The 21,936-nt window shown below is 58.7% G+C and overlaps 2 protein-coding genes across 3 annotated transcripts; both read right to left on the reverse strand.

The window, feature by feature from the left end:
- Positions 1-468: 468 nt before the first annotated feature.
- On the reverse strand, positions 469-3,134 carry NUDT18 (nudix hydrolase 18). Its single transcript, XM_082843565.1, has 3 exons — positions 2,896-3,134; positions 1,750-1,963; positions 469-1,500 (listed from the first exon to the last, which is right to left on the reverse strand). The coding sequence occupies exons 1-3, from the start codon at positions 3,055-3,057 to the stop codon at positions 905-907; spliced, it is 972 nt and encodes a 323-aa protein (XP_082699691.1). The 5' UTR covers positions 3,058-3,134; the 3' UTR covers positions 469-904.
- Positions 3,135-9,219: 6,085 nt separating this feature from the next.
- HR (HR lysine demethylase and nuclear receptor corepressor) lies at positions 9,220-21,898 on the reverse strand (the record flags this gene model as incomplete). 2 transcript variants are annotated; one of them, XM_082843693.1, is made up of 18 exons in its annotated part: positions 9,220-9,354; positions 9,493-9,621; positions 10,033-10,197; positions 12,064-12,179; positions 12,278-12,397; positions 12,519-12,649; positions 12,825-12,894; positions 13,096-13,261; positions 13,460-13,678; positions 13,795-13,958; positions 14,364-14,445; positions 15,291-15,406; positions 15,585-15,674; positions 16,554-16,718; positions 18,127-18,314; positions 18,393-18,543; positions 19,765-20,548; positions 21,287-21,898. In XM_082843693.1, 18 exons carry the CDS (start codon positions 21,896-21,898, stop codon positions 9,292-9,294), a joined length of 3,531 nt encoding a protein of 1,176 aa, XP_082699819.1. In that variant the 3' UTR covers positions 9,220-9,291. The 2 variants fall into 2 exon arrangements, with proteins under 2 accessions (XP_082699819.1, XP_082699820.1); XM_082843694.1 differs by lacking the exon at positions 10,033-10,197.
- Between the last annotated feature and the right edge of the window lie 38 nt (positions 21,899-21,936).

Below are 21,936 nucleotides of genomic sequence, written 5' to 3' on the forward strand. Positions count from 1 at the left end.
TGGTCTGGCTTTGGGCTGGAGTCGTACCAAGGCAGAGGCAGGAGCCTGGGGGGCAGAGCGAGGTCGGGAGGGATCTGTCGGAGAAGCTCAGGCAGAAAGACTGGGGGAGAGAGGCAGGGGCAGCTCTCACAGCTCCTCGCCCACCTGAAGCTTCTCCCGGCCTTCTCCCTGCTCAAACCTTGGAGGGGATGTAGTCACATCCCACCTGGCAGGCAGATGAAGGAGCCCCAGCGGGCCCAAGACAGGCTGTGGTGGACGAAGGAAGCCTGCCAGCCAGTCACCTGCAGTGTCGCCTGCTGTCTGGGAAGGCCTGGGTGGTATCAGCGGGATGAGGGAAGGAGCTTCTCTTGATGGCAGCCCCCCTTTCCTGCTCACTTCCAACCCACAGAGACATTTAGGCGGGAAGGCAAAGTAAACAACACCTATTTACTCAGCCAGGGACCCACTCCCTTGCAATGACCTCCCCCAGCACCCCTTCCACGTTCTAAGTGCCTGAGAATCTGGATGAGGCCCTTACTGAGGCGGGCACGGAAAACGATGAGGAGGTGCCACCTCAGGTCCAGAAAGTCCTCACATCCCCTTAGGGAGTCGTGCCCTCATTGTGCCCTCAGGGTAACTGGGTCCTCGAGCTCTGGACTCCTTGCTTGGTTGAAGGCACTGTCCCTTCCGATGCAGTGCAGGGACCTGCTCCATGGCAACAAGAGATGGAAGTCTCCCTGGGAACCAGAACTGCCCTGCTCCCCATGCAACAAGATCTCTACCAACCCCCTGTGCCTCTCAGAGGCAAAGCCTCCTCTGAAGCACAGATGCCATCACACAGGGGGTCAGACGGCCTGAGTGTAAGCGCAGGTTGTGCAATTACTGCCCATGGGAACCCAGCTCCTGGCCCACTGACCGCAGCCTCCTATCGGTTGATTGGGACAACAGATGATTCCTGAAGCCTCTGTAAGAGCTGGCTTTGTAGGTCTTCCTCCACCACCTTCCACCAAAAGAAGTTCTCGCCCCGAACCTTCGGGGGCTCATTTTGGATACCTGGATTCCGAAAAGCCACTGTCACCAGCACGTTCAGGCAGATGCCATCGGCTTGGTCTTTGCCCAGGTGCTGCAGTCCAAGCAACCCCTTGGTCTCCACTGCCAAGTGGTGCAGGGTCAGACACTCCTGTAGCAGACGCAGGACGGCCATCTTGATGCCACCCCTCTGCTCTATGGGGGCAAAGCCACAGGCGGTGATGGGCAAGTGAGGCATCCCCACTGTGCCCACCAACACCCACACTGTCTGGACACTGGTAAAGGTGGCTACGAGCCGCTGGCAGACCAGACTGCAGGGAAGCTCTTGGGGCAGAAGGAGAGGGTGCCCGGCTCGCTGGCGATACTGGGCGGCTAGCTCTATCAGATGCAGAATGTCGTGGGCTCGCAGCGGGGTGGGCAGCGAGGTTCGTGGGTACCAGCCAGCCTGCAGGGACTCCGCATCTGCCTCCTTGGGAGTCTTGAGAATTCCACCTGGGGGTGATGTAGGTGACAGGGTAGGGGGAAAGGTATTATGTTGAGGGAAGTGCTGGGCCCGGCAGAGTAAAGGGCCACCCAGGGATCTAGCCCTGACCCAGGGGAGGCCCCGAGTCAAGTCCTCAGGCTGGAATCTGGAGATGCCAGGTTTGTACCAGCCAGAACAGGGGCTCATCTCACCTGAGGACAAGCTGGGGAAACAGTGTCAACTGCCCTCTGCCCACACTGCCATCCACTGGGCCATACCTGTGGGGCGAGCGAGAAACACAAAGCGGATCCAGGAGGGGCCCCGCTCCTCCACAGATAGCAACGTCAAAGGCTCACACTGCAGCCCGGCCTCCTCCTTCACCTCCCGCTGCAGCGCCTCCACAATGGTCTCCCTGGGCTCCATTCTCCCCGCGGGAAGGTACCACGACCCACGGCACTCCTTCTTGGCCTCCTGGATCAGTAGCACCTCATCCTGAGGGGAGAGGAAGGATCCTCACCCACCACAGCCGGGATGGGAGCTCCTGGGGAGCAGCACAGCCAGCAGCCTTTGCTTGCCCTGGGTCCAAAACAAATCTCAGCTATAGCTGCTCAATACCCACATTCTGGGGGACACCCTGAAATTGTTGCGCTCTCCAGACGACTGGCCCTTGTGTGTCTGGGGACTGCAGCTGCCTCCGCAATTCATCCTTCCTTGCACTCAAGTTTCCGTTTCAGAAAGGGGCTAAGATTCCTGGGAGCTGCTTCAGGGGCTGGACATTAGGCCTCCCAGCGAGGGCTGCCATGTGTCCTGCACTGATTCATGTCTGCATAAGTCACTGCATATCTCTCACCTCCCCTTGTGCTTTATAAACTGCTTGTGGCCAGTCCTCACACTGGAGTCTAGACTTTGAAACACACCCCAAACCCTCACCCCGTACAACTCCTACCTATGGCTCCGGCCCCTTCTAGCTGTTGTCACAGCAACTTGTACAGGGATCAGCACCAAAAAGAGCATCACACAGGGGGTCAGAAGGCCTGAGTGTAAGCGCAGGTTGTGCAGTTACTGCCCATGGGACCCAGGGGAGGTCTCTGAAGCACTGCACAGGTCTTTAAGAGAGCCCACTCCGCGGCGGGCACTGTGCTAGATTCTGGGGAAAGGAAGAGGCGTAAGAGAGCCTCAAGGAACTGAGGCCTAGAGGGATGGGACAGGCAGGCTCCTGGGCCTTAGTTTCTTTCTTTGTACATCGGGACAATGGCAGGGTTGGGCTGCACAAGGCTCAGATGTAACTGTGAGAGTGCTTTGCAAAACTGGGAAGAGCCACACACCAGGAAGCGGTGGCTGTTGCCGGTATGTCCTCTGTCCCCACCGGGGCTGCCTGCGAGCCCGGGAGGCCTGGTCGGTGGGCCTGACGGGCGGACGCTCACCTGCTCGTTGAGGAACACGGCCAGCACCACGTAGCAGACGTTCTTCCGCAGCCGCACCTGCGCCGGCGTCTCCCCGGCCGGCCCCGAGTCATAGTTCTGCACGCGCAGCCCCCGGCCCCCCAGAACGGCCGCCAGTGTCCCTGCCAGGTCTCCCGAGGCCATCGGGTCCCCAGGGAGAAGGCGGGCCCCCCGCAGACCGGCCAAGCCGGGTGGGATGAACTTGGGTGACCGTGGAACGCGTCGCCCTCACACCCTCCCCCTGCGAACTCGGGCCAGACGCGCTCGCAAAGCGGAAGCGCCCGGCGAGCCCTGGCCGCTGATAGGCTGCGCGTCACCACGACCTGCCCGGATTGGCTGGCTCGCTTCTGTCACGGTGGGGCGGGGCCAGTCCGTAAAGGGGCGGGGACAGTCCGTAAGAGGGCTGGGCACCGCGCCCTGGCAGTGCGGACCCCGCCCCGCTTCTGCCTCTCTATCGGTCTCTCCTCTCTCTTTCCCGGCGCAGCCAGCCGCCAGCCAAGCTAATTCCTCCCGCGCGCACTTGTCTGCACCGGTTCCGACGATGATGTCATCCTGCCCGCAGGCTGCGGAGCGCCGCAGCGGCCAGCGACGGTGACGTTACAAGCCCGAGGACGTCCCCGGGCCCGAGGCTTGGACCCACTGTCCAGCTTTTGTCGTAAACAAACCATGGCCTTGCCCGAAATGACACTTCCCAGATAACCTTTCTTCACTAAAAATGGACTTGGCTGTCACGTGGCAGGGAGGACACGAGCTCCTGCCTTGGAGGAGATATTGATCTAGTTGGAGACGTGGACATAGACATACAATGGAAAGTCAACTGATTTATAAGCCAAGGACTAAAAGATTGGTTTGGGCATGAGATGCTACAGGCGCTCAGAGGAGTGAGGGAGCAGAGCTGGGATGCTCAAGGTGTGCCTGGCGATGGAAGGCGGGATTTGGGGCAGAGATCAGCCTGCCCAGCCCTCAGTATTCTCCCGGCGCCCTGCCTGCCGCATTTCCCTCGCAGGGTCACGGCCCACTCCCCTGCAGGGGCCGGGTCCTGCTCTTTGTTGTCCCCCGCCCCCCACCCCCGCAGTTAACGGAGCCCTGGAATATTGAGAGATGGTGTGTGGGTTGATTTGGGGAGCTCCTGCTTCCCCTGCAGCCTGATCTTTCCTCCTCAGAGCTTCCTTTAACCTCCTCTCAGGACAGGAAGGCAGGGCCAGCTGGAATGAAGCTGAAATCAGCCAAGTCTGAGCTCTTCAGCCCCAGTGAGGGCTCCCCTTTCCCTCCTGCTGGCTTTGGGCATGTCCCTTTTGGGGGAACAGTAGCTTGGTGGAGCAGACAAAGTGCTGGACTTGGAGCTGGATACCCAGCCACTGCTCCCTGGCTGGCTCTGTACCCTGAATAAGTTGTGGGCCTGTTTGCTCATGCTGTATGCTCCTAACAGCTCTTCCTTCCCAGGGCTGTCGGGAAGGTGAGACATCATGAGAGGAGCTCTGTGGGCTGTCTGGCGAGGGTCACCACCACCAGGCAGCCCACCAACCCTCCAGGCTGGGCCCTCCTGGCCGGAGCACTTGTTGCTACCACACAAAGGCTCATTTTCATGAAATGTGCCTACAGGGCCACCGTGAACTAGACCTTACTCTCGGGAATTCCAGCCACACCAGATCAGCCTCCTTAGGCCCTTCTCACATACTGAACTTACTGCAAGGTCCCTGGAGGCAGGGTGCTGGATTAGGCTGTGGAGTATCCCCAGGGGACCCGCAATCTTTTGAGGCACTTGGTGAACACTGCTGCCCCTACCCCTATCCAAGACCTGTCACGTCCCAAATAACTGAACTCACAGGGCTGAAGTCAGGCCCCCAGGACTGCAGAGCAACTTGTCGATGTATTTGCCGCACATACATGCGTGCGTGCGTGCGTGTGCGTGTGTGCGTTTAGACCTTGATTTTCCCATCTGTGAAGTGGGGACAGTGTTAGTCCCAGACTCCTTTCTGCCTCCCAGGGATGATTTGAGAGAGAGTAAGGTCATGTCTGGGCAGGGCTCTGAGAGTCTCAGAGGCAGCCTAAGATAAATACCAGATGTCCTAACTGACCGGAAGAGCAAAGGCTGCAGCAGACCGTGTCTCCACTCCCCCCATTATCACCGGGAAAAGCGCTCCTCTCCTGTTAAGTGGACCTAGTCACCCCTGTGATGAAGAGCACATGAGAAACTTGAAAACCAATTGTAAACTGTGAAGGGCCCCACGGGCAGAAGGCCCTTGAGGGGGTGTACCCAGGCCTTGGCAGGTTCTGAGAGGGACAACAGAAAGTAGACTTTCTCAAGGTGTTGGGAGACAGAGCACACACCAGACTGAGTCAGGAGAGACCCCAAGACAGAACTGGAAAAGCCAAGGGAGGGAGGGGGGGCTGAGATAGAAACTTCCAGAACCTGAAACAAAGGTAGGTCTCCATCAGGTTTGCTCTGCATCCTCCATTCCCACAGAGGGCAGAGCACTGGCGGGTGTGGGTGGCTGAGCAGCACAGTGGACGGAAGTGGCTGAACTGGTTGGCCCCGTGGTGCAGTGCTCCCAGCACCCACAGGAGCCAGGCCTGAGCCAGCCATTTTGGGGCCTGTGGACACACGTGCATGTGAACAGGAAGGCAGCATAGGCAACCTCGGAAACAGGCCGGGCAGGCAGGGTGGGGCAAGGGTGTCTGTGAGGCTAAAGTCATTTAGGGAACAGCAGTCCTGGCCCTGGACAAAGCAGGAAGGGTGAGGAGGACAGTAGCCCAGAGTACGGGGAGGAGGAGGTCTGGCTTCAGCCTGTGCCCTGCCACTAGCTTGCTGAGTGACCTCGTGGGAGCCACATCTACCCTCTAGGCCATCTGTAAGGTGGTTGGGTGGATCCTAAAACAGAAAACTGGTGAAATCCCAATAAAATCTGTCGTTTAGCTAATGGTAGTGTTCATATCAATTTCTTACGTTTCAATCATTGTGCCACAGTTCTATAAGATGTTACGGATGAAGGGGAACTGGGAACTCTCTGGAGTATCTTTGTGACTCAACTGGAAACCTCAAATCATTTCAAAATTAAAAGTCTAAAAAAAAAAAAAAAATAGGACTTCCCTAGCGATCCAGTGATTAAGACTCGGTGCTCTCACTGCCTAGGTCCCTGATTCAGTCCCTGGTCAGGGAGCTAAGATCCTGCAAGCCGCATGGCACGACCAAAAAAAAAAGTCTAAAAAATGTACTTGAGGGCTTCCCTGGTGACGCAGTGGTTAAGAGTCCTCCTGCCGATGCAGGAGACACGGGTTCGTGCCCCGGTCCGGGAAGATCCCACATGCCGCGGAGCGGCTGGGCCTGTGAGTCATGGCCGCTGAGCCTGCACATCCGGAGCCTGTGCTCCGCAACGGGAGAGGCCACAACAGTGAGAGGCCCGCGTACCGAAAAAAAAAAAAAAGTACTTGATAAGAAAAAAAAAGGCAGCATTGGATATACACACTCTGAGGTCACGTCCAGCTCTGAGGTTGTGCCTCTGTGATATCCGGGCCAGTGAGCAGGGCTGGAGCAGGTGGACAGTGGGATACAGGGAAGCAGAGGCCCAAAGTGCAGGGCTGGACTGAGGGGTGGCCTGCTGAACCTCCTTGAGGAAGAGGGCCACCAAGTGCCCCAAGCTGTCTCAGGGTCAGTCCCTACCTGGACCGGTTTTATTCCCAGGTCGAGTTCTGAAACATTTGGTCCACCTGCTGCTCACTAGGAGCCAGACCCAATATGCCCTCAAGGGTGCTGTGACCTGCCATGAAAGGGGAGGCCTCAAAGAGGCCTGGAGGGGAGAGAGGGCCTGTCCCGGGGCCATCGCCATCTTCCCACAGGAAGGACACCGTGTTTGGGGTTCTGGGGTGACATCAGGACACGGCTATACAAGGTGAAGTGTAGGTAAGGATGGGTCACTCCGTGCCACTTGGAATGTGATCAGCTCTGAAGTGCATGTACCGGAAGGAGGAGGACAGAGGGGACAGCAAGCCCATCTGCAAAATCCATTAAACACGAAGACTGTAATGTAAATGAGGCGGCTTAAGTCAGGAAACTTGGTTCAAGTCCCAGTTCTGCCACTAAAATTGCTGTGTGACCTTGGGTGACACACTTAACCCCGGCCTGCCTGTTTCCTCTTCTGTAAAATGGAAATAAGTAATATCGACCCCAAAGTTGTGATAAGGGATTCAGTGAGATCCCTGGCACATAAAGTGCAGTAGTTCCTTAATTTTTTCTTTTTGCTTTTTTTCCTATCCCGTGGAAAAAATGAAAATAACCTAGCTTTGTAAACAATGAAGAAACCTAACTTTTTTAAAAATGAGAGATGTTTATGGAAATCACTGTCAAGCCACTTAAGGGAATATACGCAGCCATTTAAAGTAAAGGTTACATAGCAACCCGGGAAATTATTACTTTTTTTTTTTTTTGGCGGTACGCGGTCCTCTCACTGTTGTGGCCTCTCCTGCTGCGGAGCACAGGCTCCGGACGCGCAGGCTCAGCGGCCATGGCTCATCGGGCCCAGCCGCTCTGCGGCATGTGGGATTCTCGCGGACCGAGGCACGAACCCGTGTCTCCTGCACCGGCAGATGGACTCCCAACCACTGCGCCACCAGGGAAGCCCGATCACAATACACTTTTACAGAAGGAAACCCAGCATGGCTTCCCTGGTGGCGCAGTGGTTAAGAATCCGCCTGCCAGTGCAGGAGGCATGGGTTCGAGCCCTGTTCCGGGAAGAGCCCCCATGCCGCGGAGCAACTAAGCTCGTGCTCCACGACTACTGAACCTGTGCTCTAGCGCCCGTGTTCCGCAACAAGAGAAGCCACCGCGATGAGAAGCCTGCGCACCGCAACGAAGAGTAGCCCCCGCTCTCCGCAACTACAGAAAGCCCACACGCAGCAACAAAGACCCAACACAGCCAAAAACAAATAAATTAAATAATAAATAAATTAGAAAAAAAAAACAGGAAACCCAGTACAAAGCACCCCAATTCATCCATGTGTAAAACAGATCCCTGGAGAAAAGACTAAATAAAGGAAATACACCAGAAGACTAATAGTGGTTGGATTGGAGGTGAGTGGAGGTGGGTCTACAGGCTTCTTTTTCTTAGTTTCTAAATGTTCTGAAAGTATATTAAATTTATAATAAAAAATTTATTTCATAAAAAAACATTCCCTGAACCACTGCAGGAACAACTGTAACACGACTTGGAGGATGTTGTGGTGAGATGTACAAGGGCAGGGGAGTGGGTGGAGTCACACTAGAGGGTCCTGGGGTGGGGGGAGGGCTGTCAGCTGTCTCAGGTGACCGGCCAGTGGGCATGGGGCTGGCCATGGGCACCGAGGGCAGAAGGCTGGGCAGGGGCTCTACCCGGCCAGACTCCCGGAGCTCCAGGTCAGGTCAGACAGGAGAGATGGGGTAGCCTGGAGTTCGTGGGGAGAGCGAGGGTTCCAGAATCTCTGGTGCCACACAGGGAGATGGCCTTGCTGCTGTGGCCCAGACCTCTGCCTTGCCCGTTGTCGCTGTCAGGAGTATCCTCAAGGGCAGCCCCCTTGGAAGGCTCCACCCGCTTCTCTGCGGGAGGGAGGGACCCTGCCCCCCACCCTAAGAAGAACAGGCAGGGGTGTTTGAGGTCCCCGTCACCACAGCCTCAGCCCCTCCCACCCTGCTCCATTTCCATGTGTCCCCTCCCTCCCCAGTCCATGTGGCCTACAGGAGCAGGGCCAACCACACTGCAGCATTCACAAAACAACAGCCTTTAATGGAAATCAAGAAGGAAGGAGGCGAGAGGAGGGTGCAGGGATGGGGCTTCGCCCATATCAGCCCCTCCAGCCAAGCCTGGGTAGTGGCCTGATACCACCCCCTCCCCACACTTCACAGCTCTCTGGCAAGAGGGCAGGATGTCGGTGGCCCTTGTCCAGCACGCCTGCAGTGCAAAGGGCCACCCGGGAGCCCAGGAGGATGTGGGGGGGTATAAGCAGAGCTCGGGCACAGGTGAGACAGCAGGAGATGAAGCAGCAGCAGCAGCAGGTGTTGCTTAAGCCAGAATGATTTCCGAGGACCCCAAGGAAGGGGTCTTCGTCTCCTGGGTTGGCGGGCAGGGGTTGGAGGGAGACGGTCACCCCCAGTGTGAGTCTGGCACCGTGGAGAGGAGCTGGGGCCGGAGCAAGCGCCGGCCTGCAAAGGGCAGGTGCGAGCTTCAGTGGCACTGTGCTTGTCGGCCTTAGGGCCCAGGGCAGGCGCAGGGAACGGGGTGCCCTGCTTGTGTCCAGAGTGCTGCTTGCAGGATTGAGCGGAAGTCCCCGTTCTCTGCTGAAGCTGGGCCTGGGCTAAGCACTGGTCTGCCTGCTCCCAACCCCTAACCCCAGACACCTGGGATCCCCCTATTTAGCCTCTTGCAATGTTCCCACAGCCAACTTCACTGCTTGGAACACAGCCCAGTCCATCTAGGAGAAAAGGAGACGACAAGGAGTTTACAGTCATGCCCCGGGCTCTCCCTGCCGAGAATACCCTCCCTGGGCGCAGCTGTGCTGTGGGGGGGAATTGGGCAGCACACTCAGGCTCCCGGCCAGTGTCACACTCACCTGGGCATAAAGCAGGCGGCAGTCAGGGGGCAGGCTGGGCACCTGGTGGCAGAGCTGAGCAGAGAGGGCAGAGGTCTCGGGGGACAGGAAGTGCTGAGTGATACTCACTGTGCTGACCAGCCCCTGCACCTGTGCCAGGGAAGGGGCAGGCAGGAGGGTCAGTGGGGACTCAGGATGACGCACCCTGCCCCACTTGTTCCTGAAGTCTGCTTCCCCAAATGACCCCCACCCAGCTCTCAGAGAGCAGAGGCCCTGGATGCAGCACTAGCCACCCCCACAGGGCGTGGCCCAAACCAGGCCAAGGGGTTGCCAGAGACGGCACAAGCAGAGTGGGCACCCAAAGCCCAGTTGGCCTGATGACTTCAAGACCACTAGGCTTCTCTTCCCTGCAGCGGAGGCGTGACTTCCTGCTCTGCCTAGCTCCAGAGGGGAACTGAGACGGATGAGGGTGTTCTCAGAGGGACTGAGAACACGCTGGGGAATGCTTCCGATATTCTGAGCTCTCCACAGGGCCCCCGCCTGCACGCGCCAGGGAAGCACCTGGTGGGGAGCCCCCGCGGGCACCAGCACGGCCTCTCCGGGGGCCTGCAGCAGAGTCCAGCAGCTCACACCCCACTCCTCCCGCAGGCGCCGCCGCAGCCCTGCGTCCAGGTAGCAGCTGCCCGGGGTGCCAGGCTCCAAGTTTCCAGCCCCGGCCGGGCACACCTCAAAGAAAAGGAGGAGTGAGCAAGGCGGGAGGCTAGGGCGGGGCTGCAGGAAGATGGGGCATGGGCTGCCCAAAGGCCAGAGGCACAGGAAAGAGCTGCAGGGGTCAAGTCTTGAAGGGCAGGGGGAGGACGTAGGGGTGGGAGAGAAAGGAGCAGGATGGTGAAGGGCTGGGGTCACTCAGGTTGGCAGAATAGAGATTTGGCTGGAAGGAGCTGAGAGGAAAGGATTAAGGGCTCTGAGGCTGGGGGTCTAAATCCCCTCTTTTCCCAGGGCTAGATGCCTTGAGTAGCCTCTGTGGCCCTGGCCCTGGGCCCTCTGCTCCCTCCTTCAAAGGTACCCCTTTCTCCAAAACCCAGGAAGACGTCCTGCATAACCTCAACTCAGAAACTGTCTACACCAGGAGCTCTTAATTGTGGAGTCCTGTGAAGATCCTGAACTGTGTGCTAAACTGTGGGCGAGCAGGTAGCTGTATGTCCCTGGGGAGACAATCCAAAGCATTCGTCAGATTCTTCTGTGATCCCAGATCCAGAAAAGACACAGCCACACGGAAGTTCTGACTCCCCAGTGGATGGACCGACCGGCTTGCCTGTCCAGGCTGAGGCCCCCACAGCTTTGGGGGCCTTCACCAGCCCAACCAGAGCGGGGAGCTCCTTGGGTAGATGGGAACTCATGGAGGCCAGGGCCCAAGGAACACCTGCAGAGGTGAACCCAGCATCGTGCTTCAGCTGCCCATCAGCTCCATCCAGCCCTTCAGCTAGAACTTCAGCCATTACTCCTGGGCTTAGGGCTCAGGCCTCCAAGACCAGGCCATGGGAAGAGGGGAGGCTGGTGAGTCAGGCTGGACCCTAGGGTAACCCCAGGCAGGTGCCAAGGAAGTCCAGCCTGGAACTAGAGCAGTGTTTCCCAGGCCACCCAGTGAGAACGTGCCCCTCAGACCTTCCCAGCGAATTGTCGGGTTTGGCTATACGGGACTGCCCACAGCCAGCCACACCCAGATCAGACAAGGCCATCTATGTATGAAGGCATGCTGCTGTCTGCTCCCCTCTGCGTGTTCCAGCACCTGTGTGAGTCAATCCGTGTGTGTGCATCTCCTGTGGGCAGGAGGGTGGCAGTGGACAGCCACGTTGACACCTGCACGTCCGTGTGTGTGCATGTGCCTGAGCAGGGGTGACGCTTGGTGGGCGTCCTTTCCCCAGGACAGTCAGGGCTCAGCTGGACTTTGGAACCACGGGGCCTTGCCCACCTCCTGCTCACCCCCTCCTCTTCTCCTTCCCTGTCCCCTCTCCTGGCCCCGTGTCTCTCTCCACCTACCACACTGCCCCCCCTTAGCCCTTCCTTGCTAGCACCTCAAAGGGCACCTCCTCAAAAGGTGCAGATTTCTGAGAGGGGAGCAGTGGGACGGATTCTTAGGTGAGCTTCCTGTTGCCCTTCGGCCAGCCCCACCTAGAGCCTGCAGCGGGGAGGCTGCCTGCCCCCAGGGGGAGCACAGTGTAGCGACCCGGGCTGGGAACAGCCACAAGCTTGGGTCCCAGCTTTACCACTCAGCCTCAGTGTTCTCACCTGCAAAATGGGAAAGCAGCAGTACCTACCGCACAGGGTGGTCGTGACAATTAACAGAGATAATGTACCCAAGGCCCTGAGCACAGTGCCCAGCCTGTGGCATCTCTTGCTTCATTTCATCATTAGGTCCCCCACTTTCTGTGTGCCCCACCGCACACCTCTTAGGAGGGCCTAGTCTGCCTTCTCTGCACCAGTGGAGTCCAGCTCACCTGAGGCAAGGGAGCAGGCACACGGGGCACACACACAGAGGGAGAGCTTCTGGGGCTGGAAGGGGAAGGGGAGAGCTCCCGGCTCCCTCCTCACCATCTGGAGGAAGCGGCGGATGCGCTGGGCGTCCTGTGCCCGGAACACGTGCCACACGGTGCTGACCTGGCTGCCTGGAGACCAGAGCCCCTCCCCGTCCAGAGCTGAGAGGAAATCTGGGGGAGAAAGACAGCTCAGGAGGGCCCAGGGCCAGCAGAGACAGCACCTCGCATCTGCAGCCTGCGCCGACCCTTGCTTCCGGCCAAGGACGCACCTTTCTGTGTCCGGTGCCAGGCAGGCAGTGGGGCTTCAGCACGTACCAGGACACTGACCAGGTCGGTCACCTCCACACAGAGGTTCTTGGTCCCCAGGTGCCCACACTGTGGGCTCACACCTGTATGGAGGTAGAGAAAAGACACTTGGGAATGGGCCCCAGGACCTCGGCACTGACGCACGTGTTCTCAGAGATGACAGGAAGTGGGTAGGGACTGGGCAGGAATGGAGTGGACACTCACCATAGGCCGCCCACAGCTGGGGCTCCAGTGGTCGCAGGACAGAGCCCCAAGGGAGGTAGGAGGCCAGGTTGAGTTTCCCATGGCGCGCACAGTACTCTGGGAGTGGCAGGCTGGCAGCTAGGCTCTCCACCCTGTGTGTATGGGGGGCGGTGTCATGCCCAGCAGGCTCAATCCAGGCACCGGAGACCCCGTCGAAGCCCCCAAAGCTAGAGTAACTTCCCAAGGCAAGCACAGAGCACTGAGCATCACAGGGCCAAGGAGGAGAGGCAGGGAGGCCCGGCCAGCCAGCCCTATGGTACCACACACCTGCTGGTGTCCTCGTCCCCCAGAGCTCTGTGCAGCAGGAAGACCGAGCCCTCATCTGACTTTGGGCGAACTAGGGGAAGAGACAAGAAAGGCCATTGGCCCAGGGAGGAACCTCCTTGGCCCAGAGGCCCTCCTCCCGTGGCAGCAACAGAGTCCAGTTTCTGCTCTGAGCTCTGCTTCCAGCTGCCCCCAGGGTCACTCTGGGACTTCGATGCCCCCCCCAGCATCATAGGGGCTCCCAGCTCCTCCACCCCACATCAGGGATACTCACTCTCAGGCCGGGAGAATCCCTCCCAGAACGTTGTGCTGCCCAGGCTTGCGGGCTGGGGAGGTCTGAGGGGGGTCAGTTCCTGCACCTGGCCTCCAAGCGCCCCTAGGGCTTCTGTCCCCCACAGGTGGCCTTGCAATGTCCCCTGAATCCCTGACACCAACACGGGCTGTAGTGGGGAAAGAAAGGGGGACACGGGGAGAATGGATGGGGTACCCAACATGGCCAGGCCGGGGCATGTTGTAGGGGCACCAGAACGGCATGGGGACAGGCCCTGTTTTTCCCTCTGAGTGATCGACCAGGTCTGCCTGGGCCTTGGGATCAAGGCCCTGATGGTAGGTGAGGCTGTGAGAGCTGGGAGCCTCACCTGGCCCTGCCTCCAGTGCTCCTGGAAGAGGTGGAAGCCTCGCGGAGGCCTGGGCTCCTGCAGCCACAGCAAAGCCCCGGGGGGAGGCAGCCGGGGCCGCACCGGTGAGAGAGGCAGGCCCGGCCCGGCCCGCAGCCCCGGCCCCAGGGCTCTCTCCTGAATCTTCCGTTCCACTACCTGCGCGATGATGCTGTCCAGGATGTTGGTGATGCGGTCGTCCTGCGGGGAGGGAGGGGCGGAGAGGCAGGCGTGCTCAGGACCTGCCTGACCCTGCAGGGAAGGCCAGCCCAGTTTTGGCCCCAGGCCCCCAGCCCTCCCTTCGGGCCCTCGCTCACGCTGGGCAGGGCCGGAGTGACAGGGGCGAAGGCCATGTGTATCCGTCCGTGCCCCAAGCAGAGTTTGACAGCAGTGGAGGCCAGTAGTTCACAGAGAGAGGGACAAGGCAGGGGCCCTTGGCCAGCACGGTCCTCTGCCGGGGTCTCTCTGGAGTCTGGGGTCTCTGTGAGGAAGGAGAGCGGTGAGGGTCTTCACCTTTCTCTCGAGGCTCCATTGCCCATGTGCTCTTCCCTCCTCTCCCGGCGGAGTCTGCTCTGTCCTCACTGGCACTGCCCATCTCAACTCTGGTCTGGATGCACTTGCCTCCCACCAGCCTTCCTGCCAGCGTGTCTAGGACCTCTCCAAAGGAGGGGCTCAGAACAGGGGTCTGGCTGGAGACGGGTTAGGAGGCTTGTCCTAGATTTTATTTAGATTTATTTTCTTTGGAATGACTTGAGAAGAGAGATGGTGACGGGGGGCGGGGGGGGGGGCTGGGGGGATGGCTAAAGCCATTCCAATCTCTCCTGGGGATTCCAGCCTGGCTCAGCCTCCCCCGCACAGTCTGAGCAAGGCGCAGGGGGCTGCTCACCCTCTTTAATGTCCTTGGTCCTGTTGGTATCCCTGTTGCAGGAAGGTTGTGGAGTTGGGGGAGTTTTCTCCGTCGGCTCCTTCTGTTAAACCCAGCCGCCACCCACCCCCATCCAACCAGAGATTTAAAAATGGCAAATGCATCTCAATCCAATTCAACCCACAGGTATTAACAGTAGACTCAATGTTAAGTCCTGAAGTTGTGTTTACAAGGAGTGAAATGTCATACGATACAACGTTAGGTGGAAAAAAGTTGCCCGTGGACTTATGCATACAGCACGATCTAAAGTATACTCAAAAGAGGCTGGAATAAATATACAGGCGAATGACTGGAAAGAAATTGTCAAAATGGTAACGGTGGTATTGTAAGCCACTGCTGTTTTCTTCCTTATCCTTGTCTGTATTTTCCAAATTTTCCAAAGTGGGAATGTGTACGATGCCTGGCACACAAAAGGCATTTGATAAACCCTCTCTTGAATAAATGACTTTTATAATAAAAACATGAACTTCATAAAAACTCTGTGAAACGCACACTGAGCACCTGCTCTGTGTCAGGTGCGGGGAATACTGAGAAGGTGGGCCGACACTCCACCTGTAGGAGCCTGCGCCTGGGGAGTGGAAAGACGGGACTCCAGCAGCTCTAGCAAGATGCTGGAATGAGCACAGAGAGGGTGGGACCTCCAGGCAGACAGAGAGTGCGGACTGCTGCTGGGCGGGGTGGGGGGAGGTGGGGCAGAGGCTAGAGCTCTCATGGATCCTCATCCCCAGGGGAGGAAGAGAAGAAGCCTGATTTCACCCAGCTTCCATGTACCTCTTCGTTCCCCTCGAAAGAAAAGGACCAAACCCTGCCAAAGTTAGGAATTTGCAGACACACCGCCTAACCCTGGGGCGCACCAGCCAGTGCCCTGTCCCGTGCCCTGCTTCTTACCTGCTGGCCCCCATCCCCAGGGGTCCACATCCGGGCATCAGCTTGGCAGGGGCAGTGCCCCCGGATGTCAAACTTGACCCAGACCTGGTGCATTGCAGTGCTCAATTCCGCCATAGCTGTGAGGGGGAGAGGGGAGATGGAATTGGCCAGTGGCTGCAGACAGGGGGCCACTTCCATGCTGCTTGGCCTCATCAACCAGGAGAGCATGGGATCGGGCTGAGAGACATCCAAACAGGAAGCTGGTCTCCCCCAGGATCTGCCCTCTGTACGCCCCACCCCTCCAAGAGGGCTCACCCTGGCTGGAGACAAACTGGGTGAGCATCAGGGAACAGGCACTGTGCCCAGCCTCCTGGGTACACTTCTCCATGGACTGTTCCTGAGAGCCTGTTGGGGGTAGGAAAAGAGAAGCTGCAGGTCAGGAAATCAAGATAAACCCAGGTTAAGGTCAGGGAAGAAGAGCAAGGGCATGATATCAAAATTGGGGACCTTGAGAATCTACAAAACATGGGCTTTCTGGGAAACCTGAGTTCCCTAGTGACATAGGATCCTTTGCTTGCAGAACGCAGAGCCGTTAATATGCTGAGTGCGTTGCAAGATGCAAGACAATCATGTAGAATATGGTATTCCGAAAGGTTTCTGACCCTGGCACTCTTTTTGGCCATGTCTGTTGGAACACTGGGAAATTTCAAGTGTTGAGGTGGCGGAATTGAGCCAAGAGAGAAAGCTGAGAACCTTGAAGAGAGCAGGACTTGGAATCAGAAGACCTGCCTTTAAATCCTGGGCCCAGCACTTACGAGCTGTGTGACCTTGCACAAGTCACTTAACTTCTCTGAGTTTTTCTCATCTGGAAAACGGAGGCAGTAATACCTACTTCACAGTGTTGTGAGGTTTAAAAAGGTGCAAGCTGAACAAGGTGGGAGAGAGAGAGTAGGCGCTCGGCTTCTTCTAAGGATATGGGCATGGCCCTCTGATCTGGAGAGAGGAAACGGTCTGCTCTAACGGGCATTGAGCAGTGGTAGCCGAGGCTGCGGAGGGAGACTTTCTCAGGGAGACACAGTCTCCCAGGGAGACACAGGGAGACAATGACCATGAACTTTTTTTTTTTTTTTTTGCCATGCCACGTGCGGGATCTTAGTTCCCCAACCAGGTATCAAACCCGTGGCCCCTGCAGTGGAAGTGCAGTCTTAACCACTGGACTGCCACGGAAGTCCCTGGCCACGAACTCTAGAGCAACCCTTCCGAAGCCCCCAGCTCCTTTCCCACCTTCTTTCTCCCTGGTCCTCCAAGCGCCCGCCATGCGACCACAGGCCACACACAGCCGGTGGCTGCAGCAGGGGCATCGCCAGTGGGTGTTGAAGAGTCCATGGTGGCAGCGGCTACAGCAACGTGGAATGCTTGGGTTGTCCTCTGTCCCGGCTGGCCCCTGGCCTGCTGACCACAGGAGAGAACAGGGTCAGAGGGGCCTCAAGTCAGTGGCCCCTTTGAGGACCTCATGTGGGAGGCCTCCAGGAAGGGATGGACACACAGGAACAGTTTCCACTGAGGGGCTGCCCCAGAAGGGAGACAGGCTCCCTTACAGTCACCCTTGAGTGCCCGACAGCCCCTGTAAGGATCCTACTCGCCGCACCGTCCGTCTGCAGCCAACCCTCCCAGGCCATGCAGGCTGCACGTCCCTGGCGCCCGCCCCAGGGCTCCCTGAGCCACAGGACTCCCAAAAGAGTCCTTCCTCCCCCCAGCCCACAACACAGTGGTGTTTCCTCAGGGGATTCCTCTGTAGCTCAGAAGAGGAAACCTTGGGGGGCTGCTCCTTCCCTCACCCAGAGTTTCAGACCAAGCCCTTGCTGGTAAGTGGGAGGTTGCCAGTCTGCACAGGTTCATATACTCATCAACACACACTCGTCCCATCCAGGGCTGGGTGCTGGGTGGGACCTGGCACTTGCACTCCCAGCACTCACATCACAAGGGGGCAGATGGGCCCATAAACATGGTAATGCTCGTGGCATCATGGGGTGGGTGCTAGAGTAGGAGTGGGATGGAAGGAGGAGGGTGGGGACAGCTGCACAGACGGCCCTGAGTGATGAGTAACTTTTCATTCACCAGGTGGGAATGGAAGGGAAGCGCGTTCCAGACAGAGGGAGCAAAGGGTGCCGAGGCCGGAGGGGGCAGACAAGCTCAGGTGAGCCTAGAGGGCCGGGCAGACCATGATGCCAGAATCGGGGCAGAGGGAGTGGCAGGGTGGACAGGGGCTGGCTGTGAAAGGGGGAGGGGCTGGACTTTCTGGGACAAGAGGGAGCCACCAGGGGGTTCCATCCAGGGAGTGACAAGACGGCAGGAGGGTCTTGTCATTCCCGTGGAAGGGATGCAGGAGGGAGAGCCTGGAGCCAGAGGGATCAGCTGATTGCCTCGAGCTCCTGCCATCTCTAACCTCGGCCCCAATCCTACCAGCTTCCCAGGGACCAACCGCCTGCCATCCTGGAAGCCTTCCTTCCCTTGCAAAGCTGCAGGGAGCTCCGCCTGACACCCGCCTCCCTCCCGGTGCTCTTGCAGACACTTGGCATTCAGTCTCATTTCCCCAGCAAGCCCAAAGCTCTTAAGAGGGTTGGGCCAGACCAGGTTTTACACCTTCCCAACATCCCCCATCCAGGCCAGAAACTGGAATACAAGTTGAATCAGAGCCTGAGCTGGGAATAAGGGCGCAGTGGGGCAGGAGCTCTCCAGCGCTGCCAGCTGGTTGGTAGACAGTGCTGGGGGAGGGAGGTCCCATGCTCCTTGTGAAAGCACTGACCACAGGACCCGGCCGTCCCGGGGTCCTGAACGCCTGGTGGGGCCTGCTCACCTTCCCGCTGGGCCCAGGCCAAGACCTCCCGCTCCCTCCGCAGCATGCGGCACAGTCGGTCTCCCAGAGCACTTAGCAGGTGCTTGGCGAGGCCCATGCTGAGCCCGGCCTCCTCCGGGCCAGACCCTCCTCCCTCGGAGCTGGCTGCCGAGTCTTCCTCCTGCCGCTGCTCCCCTCCCAGAGGCAATCTGGAGGTAGGGCAGAGGAAGGTGAGCGGGGAGCCCCACTGGGAGGATGCTGGGGGCAGCCAGGGGCAACAGGCTCACCTGGGCACTGGCTGGGAGTGGCAGGCCAGCCCTCCCGCCTCACCAGCTGCCTGGGCACAGCTTTGGCACTGAGTCATGCCTGCCGGGGGAGCCGTGCAAGGTGTATCCTGCAGCCCCGGGTCCTGGAGGCTGGCCCTGATGTCTCGGGGTCCTGAGGGGACAATGTTGCTGGTCAGGAGGCTGGGCTTCCTGGGTTTCTGTGAACCCCAGGCCCTGCCTTAGCACCCAGCCCGTCCCCACACAGAGCCAGCGCTGCCCCTAGGCCCGGGCCTACGAGGCCTGATTCGGAACGAGAGAACCAGGCAGCCGGAAACTTCAAAAAGGCTGAGCCCTAACATGGAATCATGGGCCAAGTTTGGGGCAGCTGGGGCGCAGGATCCAGTCGGTGTAGACTTGGGTTAGCTCCGCCTCAGCCTCCGTGATACTGTTGGCTGTGCGACAGTGTGAAGAGACAATCCCGACGTGGACGGAGGGCGATGGAAGGTGAGAAGGCCGGAGAGTTTCAACACAGGCCACAGGTGCAGTAACCCAAGAAGTCAGAGGGGCCTACAGCTTCCCAGCCCAGGCAGAGGCCTGGAAGAGCACAGACAGACCCATGCCAGGTACAGGGGTGCAAGACCAGCGAAAGAGTCTTGATCCAGGCCCAGCGGTCTGGGAGGCCAAGAAACCGAGGTGACCCCGAAGAACCGAGGCTGGGACCAAGCAGCGCCAGAACCCTCCGTGAAGGGCGGAGCTTGACAGAGGGGTCCAAGACGTGCCCAAGTCCTAACACTGGCAGAGTCCAAACTGAGTCTCCATGATCCAGCTGGCCCAGAGAGTAGTTGTTCGTTCCTCAGGCGGGACAAGGGGTCCTTCAGGAGATGTAATCCCCCCAATGGCGGATTCGTGGCACAAGTAATCACAAAAGTGACTGTTCGTTGAGTGCTTGCTAAGCGCCGTTTACGTGAATGATATCGGTTAATCTTTGCAGCACTGTTTACGGGGTAGGTGCTGTCTTTATCCCCATTTTATAGATGGAGAAACTGATGCCCAGAGAGGTGAAGTAACCAGCCCAAGGTCACAGAGCACCAATCAGCAAAGTCGGGAGCCAGGGGTTCTGACTCCGGAGTCCACACTCTGAATCCTGTCATTATACTGTCACCAGAACGCCATGGCTCGGGAGTAGGCACACGAAAATAGAAGCCACATGCTGGATGGGTCTGGCCTGCACATGCTAAGGACTCCCAGAGAGCTATCCCGTCCAGGTGGGCAGCTGGACAGAGGGGTGTGATCCACTCATAAAAGACTTCTGATCCCGCCTCCCTGCAAAGCCCCAGTCCCGGCTGCACCCTCCCAAGTAGGGCCCCCTGCAGGCCCTCCCCTGTGCCCTTACCTCTGTGGTCATCACGCTGTTCTGCCTCTGCCTTGTTCCCAAATGATGAGTCCAGCAGCTCCTGCCAACCTCTGGCCCCCTGCCCCGCACTGCCTGGGAAGGGGCCGGACGGGCGCTTAGCAGCTGGGCTGCCCACTGCTCCCTGGACCTCGGGGCTGCTCGCCCTCTTGAGGGCGCGCAGCTGGGCCGCTGGGCTTTCCTCCTCCCCAGAGCAACTGTCTGGGCACCCAAACTGCTCAGAGTGTCGTGTGAGCCACGTCTTCTTCAGCTTGGTGTGATGGCTGGGCGGGCAGGCCCTGGGACCAGGGGCCTTGTTTACTTCCTCGCTGGACTCACTCGGCCCACTGGTGCCCCCCTCCAGGTCCTCCTGGTACTTCCCACAAGGGCCAACACCTCCATCTCTAGCTGGTGGGTGAAGTGGGCAACGGTCCACCTGCGTGGTAGGAGGCCCAGGAGAGGGGCACCTTGATGTGGCCGACGGCCCCGGCTGGTACCCAAAGCTCCCGCCTCCCGGTACAGCCCAGACATTGCCATGAACCAGGCCTGGGGAACAAGTGGGCCACGGGGTCGGGGGAACAGTGTCTGGATGCCCCAGGACACGGGGGCAAAGATCCTGATGCCTGCCGACTCCTGTCTCTCCATCTCTCTGGTGGAGTGAAGGGCGTTCCACGTCCCCAGTTCTCTGGAGATGCCCCCCAGGCGCTGAGCCCAACAACCCGGGTTCCACAGTTGCCAGTGGCTCCTTGGCCAGCCTGAGAATGCTGGGATCCTTGCGGTAAAAACCCTAAAGAGAGGAGAAGGGATTAAGCTCGTGCTGACTTTGCTTCCCAGTGCTTAAAACGATGGGCAGAACTGACAACCAGCAGGTGTGAGCCTGTGTGGCTTTAAGGGTTGTGAAAATACTGAAGAACATACTGGTTAATAGGCACTGGTCCCCTAACTGCCTCCGCCACAGCCCTGGCTACCCCAGATCCTTCCCCAGGATTTCTCAGGCCTCGCCATAACCCAGCAACTAAAGGCTTAATGCCTGGCACAGTCAAAGGTCCTCCAGGATCTATTCAGATTGTGGGATGCCCTGTACCACACTGGATTTAAAATATTTTACATCTCATCCCTGAGGTGACCCTGGGGGTCCCTTGTGGGGGAGGTACCAGAGGTACAGGCCACGGGGCCACCTGCCCGTCCCACTCCCAGATACAGGGCCTTGTCTGCCCCTCCCCCCAGGACAAGACCACACATTCTGAGGCCCCAGTTCCCAGGGCCTTGTTCTGGGTGGACAATGCATGAGTCAATTCCTGAAATGGCCCAAAGGCAGGTGAGGCCTAATGAAATGGGTTTGCTCAGAAGAGGAATTGCTTGGGGTTGACTATGTCTGCGCTGACAGGCTCCTCCTCTGCCTGGGTACCACCTTATCTTTTCATCAGAATGGAAGGGCAGAGCGGTTTGGCCCCGGCAGGGTTGCTCAGGGGCCACTGAGCCCCGCTGCATGGCCCCCAGGTACCCTCTCTGCTCCAACACTCACCTTGCTGCCTAATCCGAAGGCAGAGGGCACTTTGGGCTGGACTCCGGAGCACCCCCAGGGGTGTGGGGTCAGGGGCCAGTCACATGGACGCTCTGCGGGCAGGCTGGACACTAGGTAGGGTGGCAGGCAGCTGGGCACCCAGAAGGGAGCTTGCTCAAGGATCTTGGTCTCCAGAAGAAAGGGGCAGTGCAAGGGTCGGAAGGCCATAGGGTCACTCTTGGGAGGGCCACCGTTATGCTCAGGAATCAGTGGGCCGTAGCAAGGCGGGCACGCTGACCCACGGAATGCCAGCGGATGGGTAAGCATAGCCTCCTTCCAGCGCAGCGCCCCCTTGCTGCCTGACCAGCTAGCCTTCCTCTCCCCATTCCGGGGACCTTTGCCCTCCACCAATGGGAGCGTGTCCTTGGGGATCTGGGGGAAGCCAGGGGGGAGCCAGGAGTCTGGGGTGCTCAGGACACCCCTCCAGAAGGGAGCAGGCTCTCCCAGGCACAGTGCTGCGGGGCTCAGGCCATCTTGTGGTGGGGTATCCGGCTCTGGTCCCACGATGCCATTCTCAGGGGCTGTCTTCTCCCAGGCTGTGCTGTCCTTCAGGAAGCTGGGCGTACTCTCCATCACTCTCCTGCCCTCATGGGGCTCTCCCAGAGGGGGTC

Source organism: Leucopleurus acutus (assembly GCF_964270905.1).
Source record: "Leucopleurus acutus genome assembly, chromosome: 7".
NCBI classification, from domain to species: domain Eukaryota; kingdom Metazoa; phylum Chordata; class Mammalia; order Artiodactyla; family Delphinidae; genus Leucopleurus; species Leucopleurus acutus.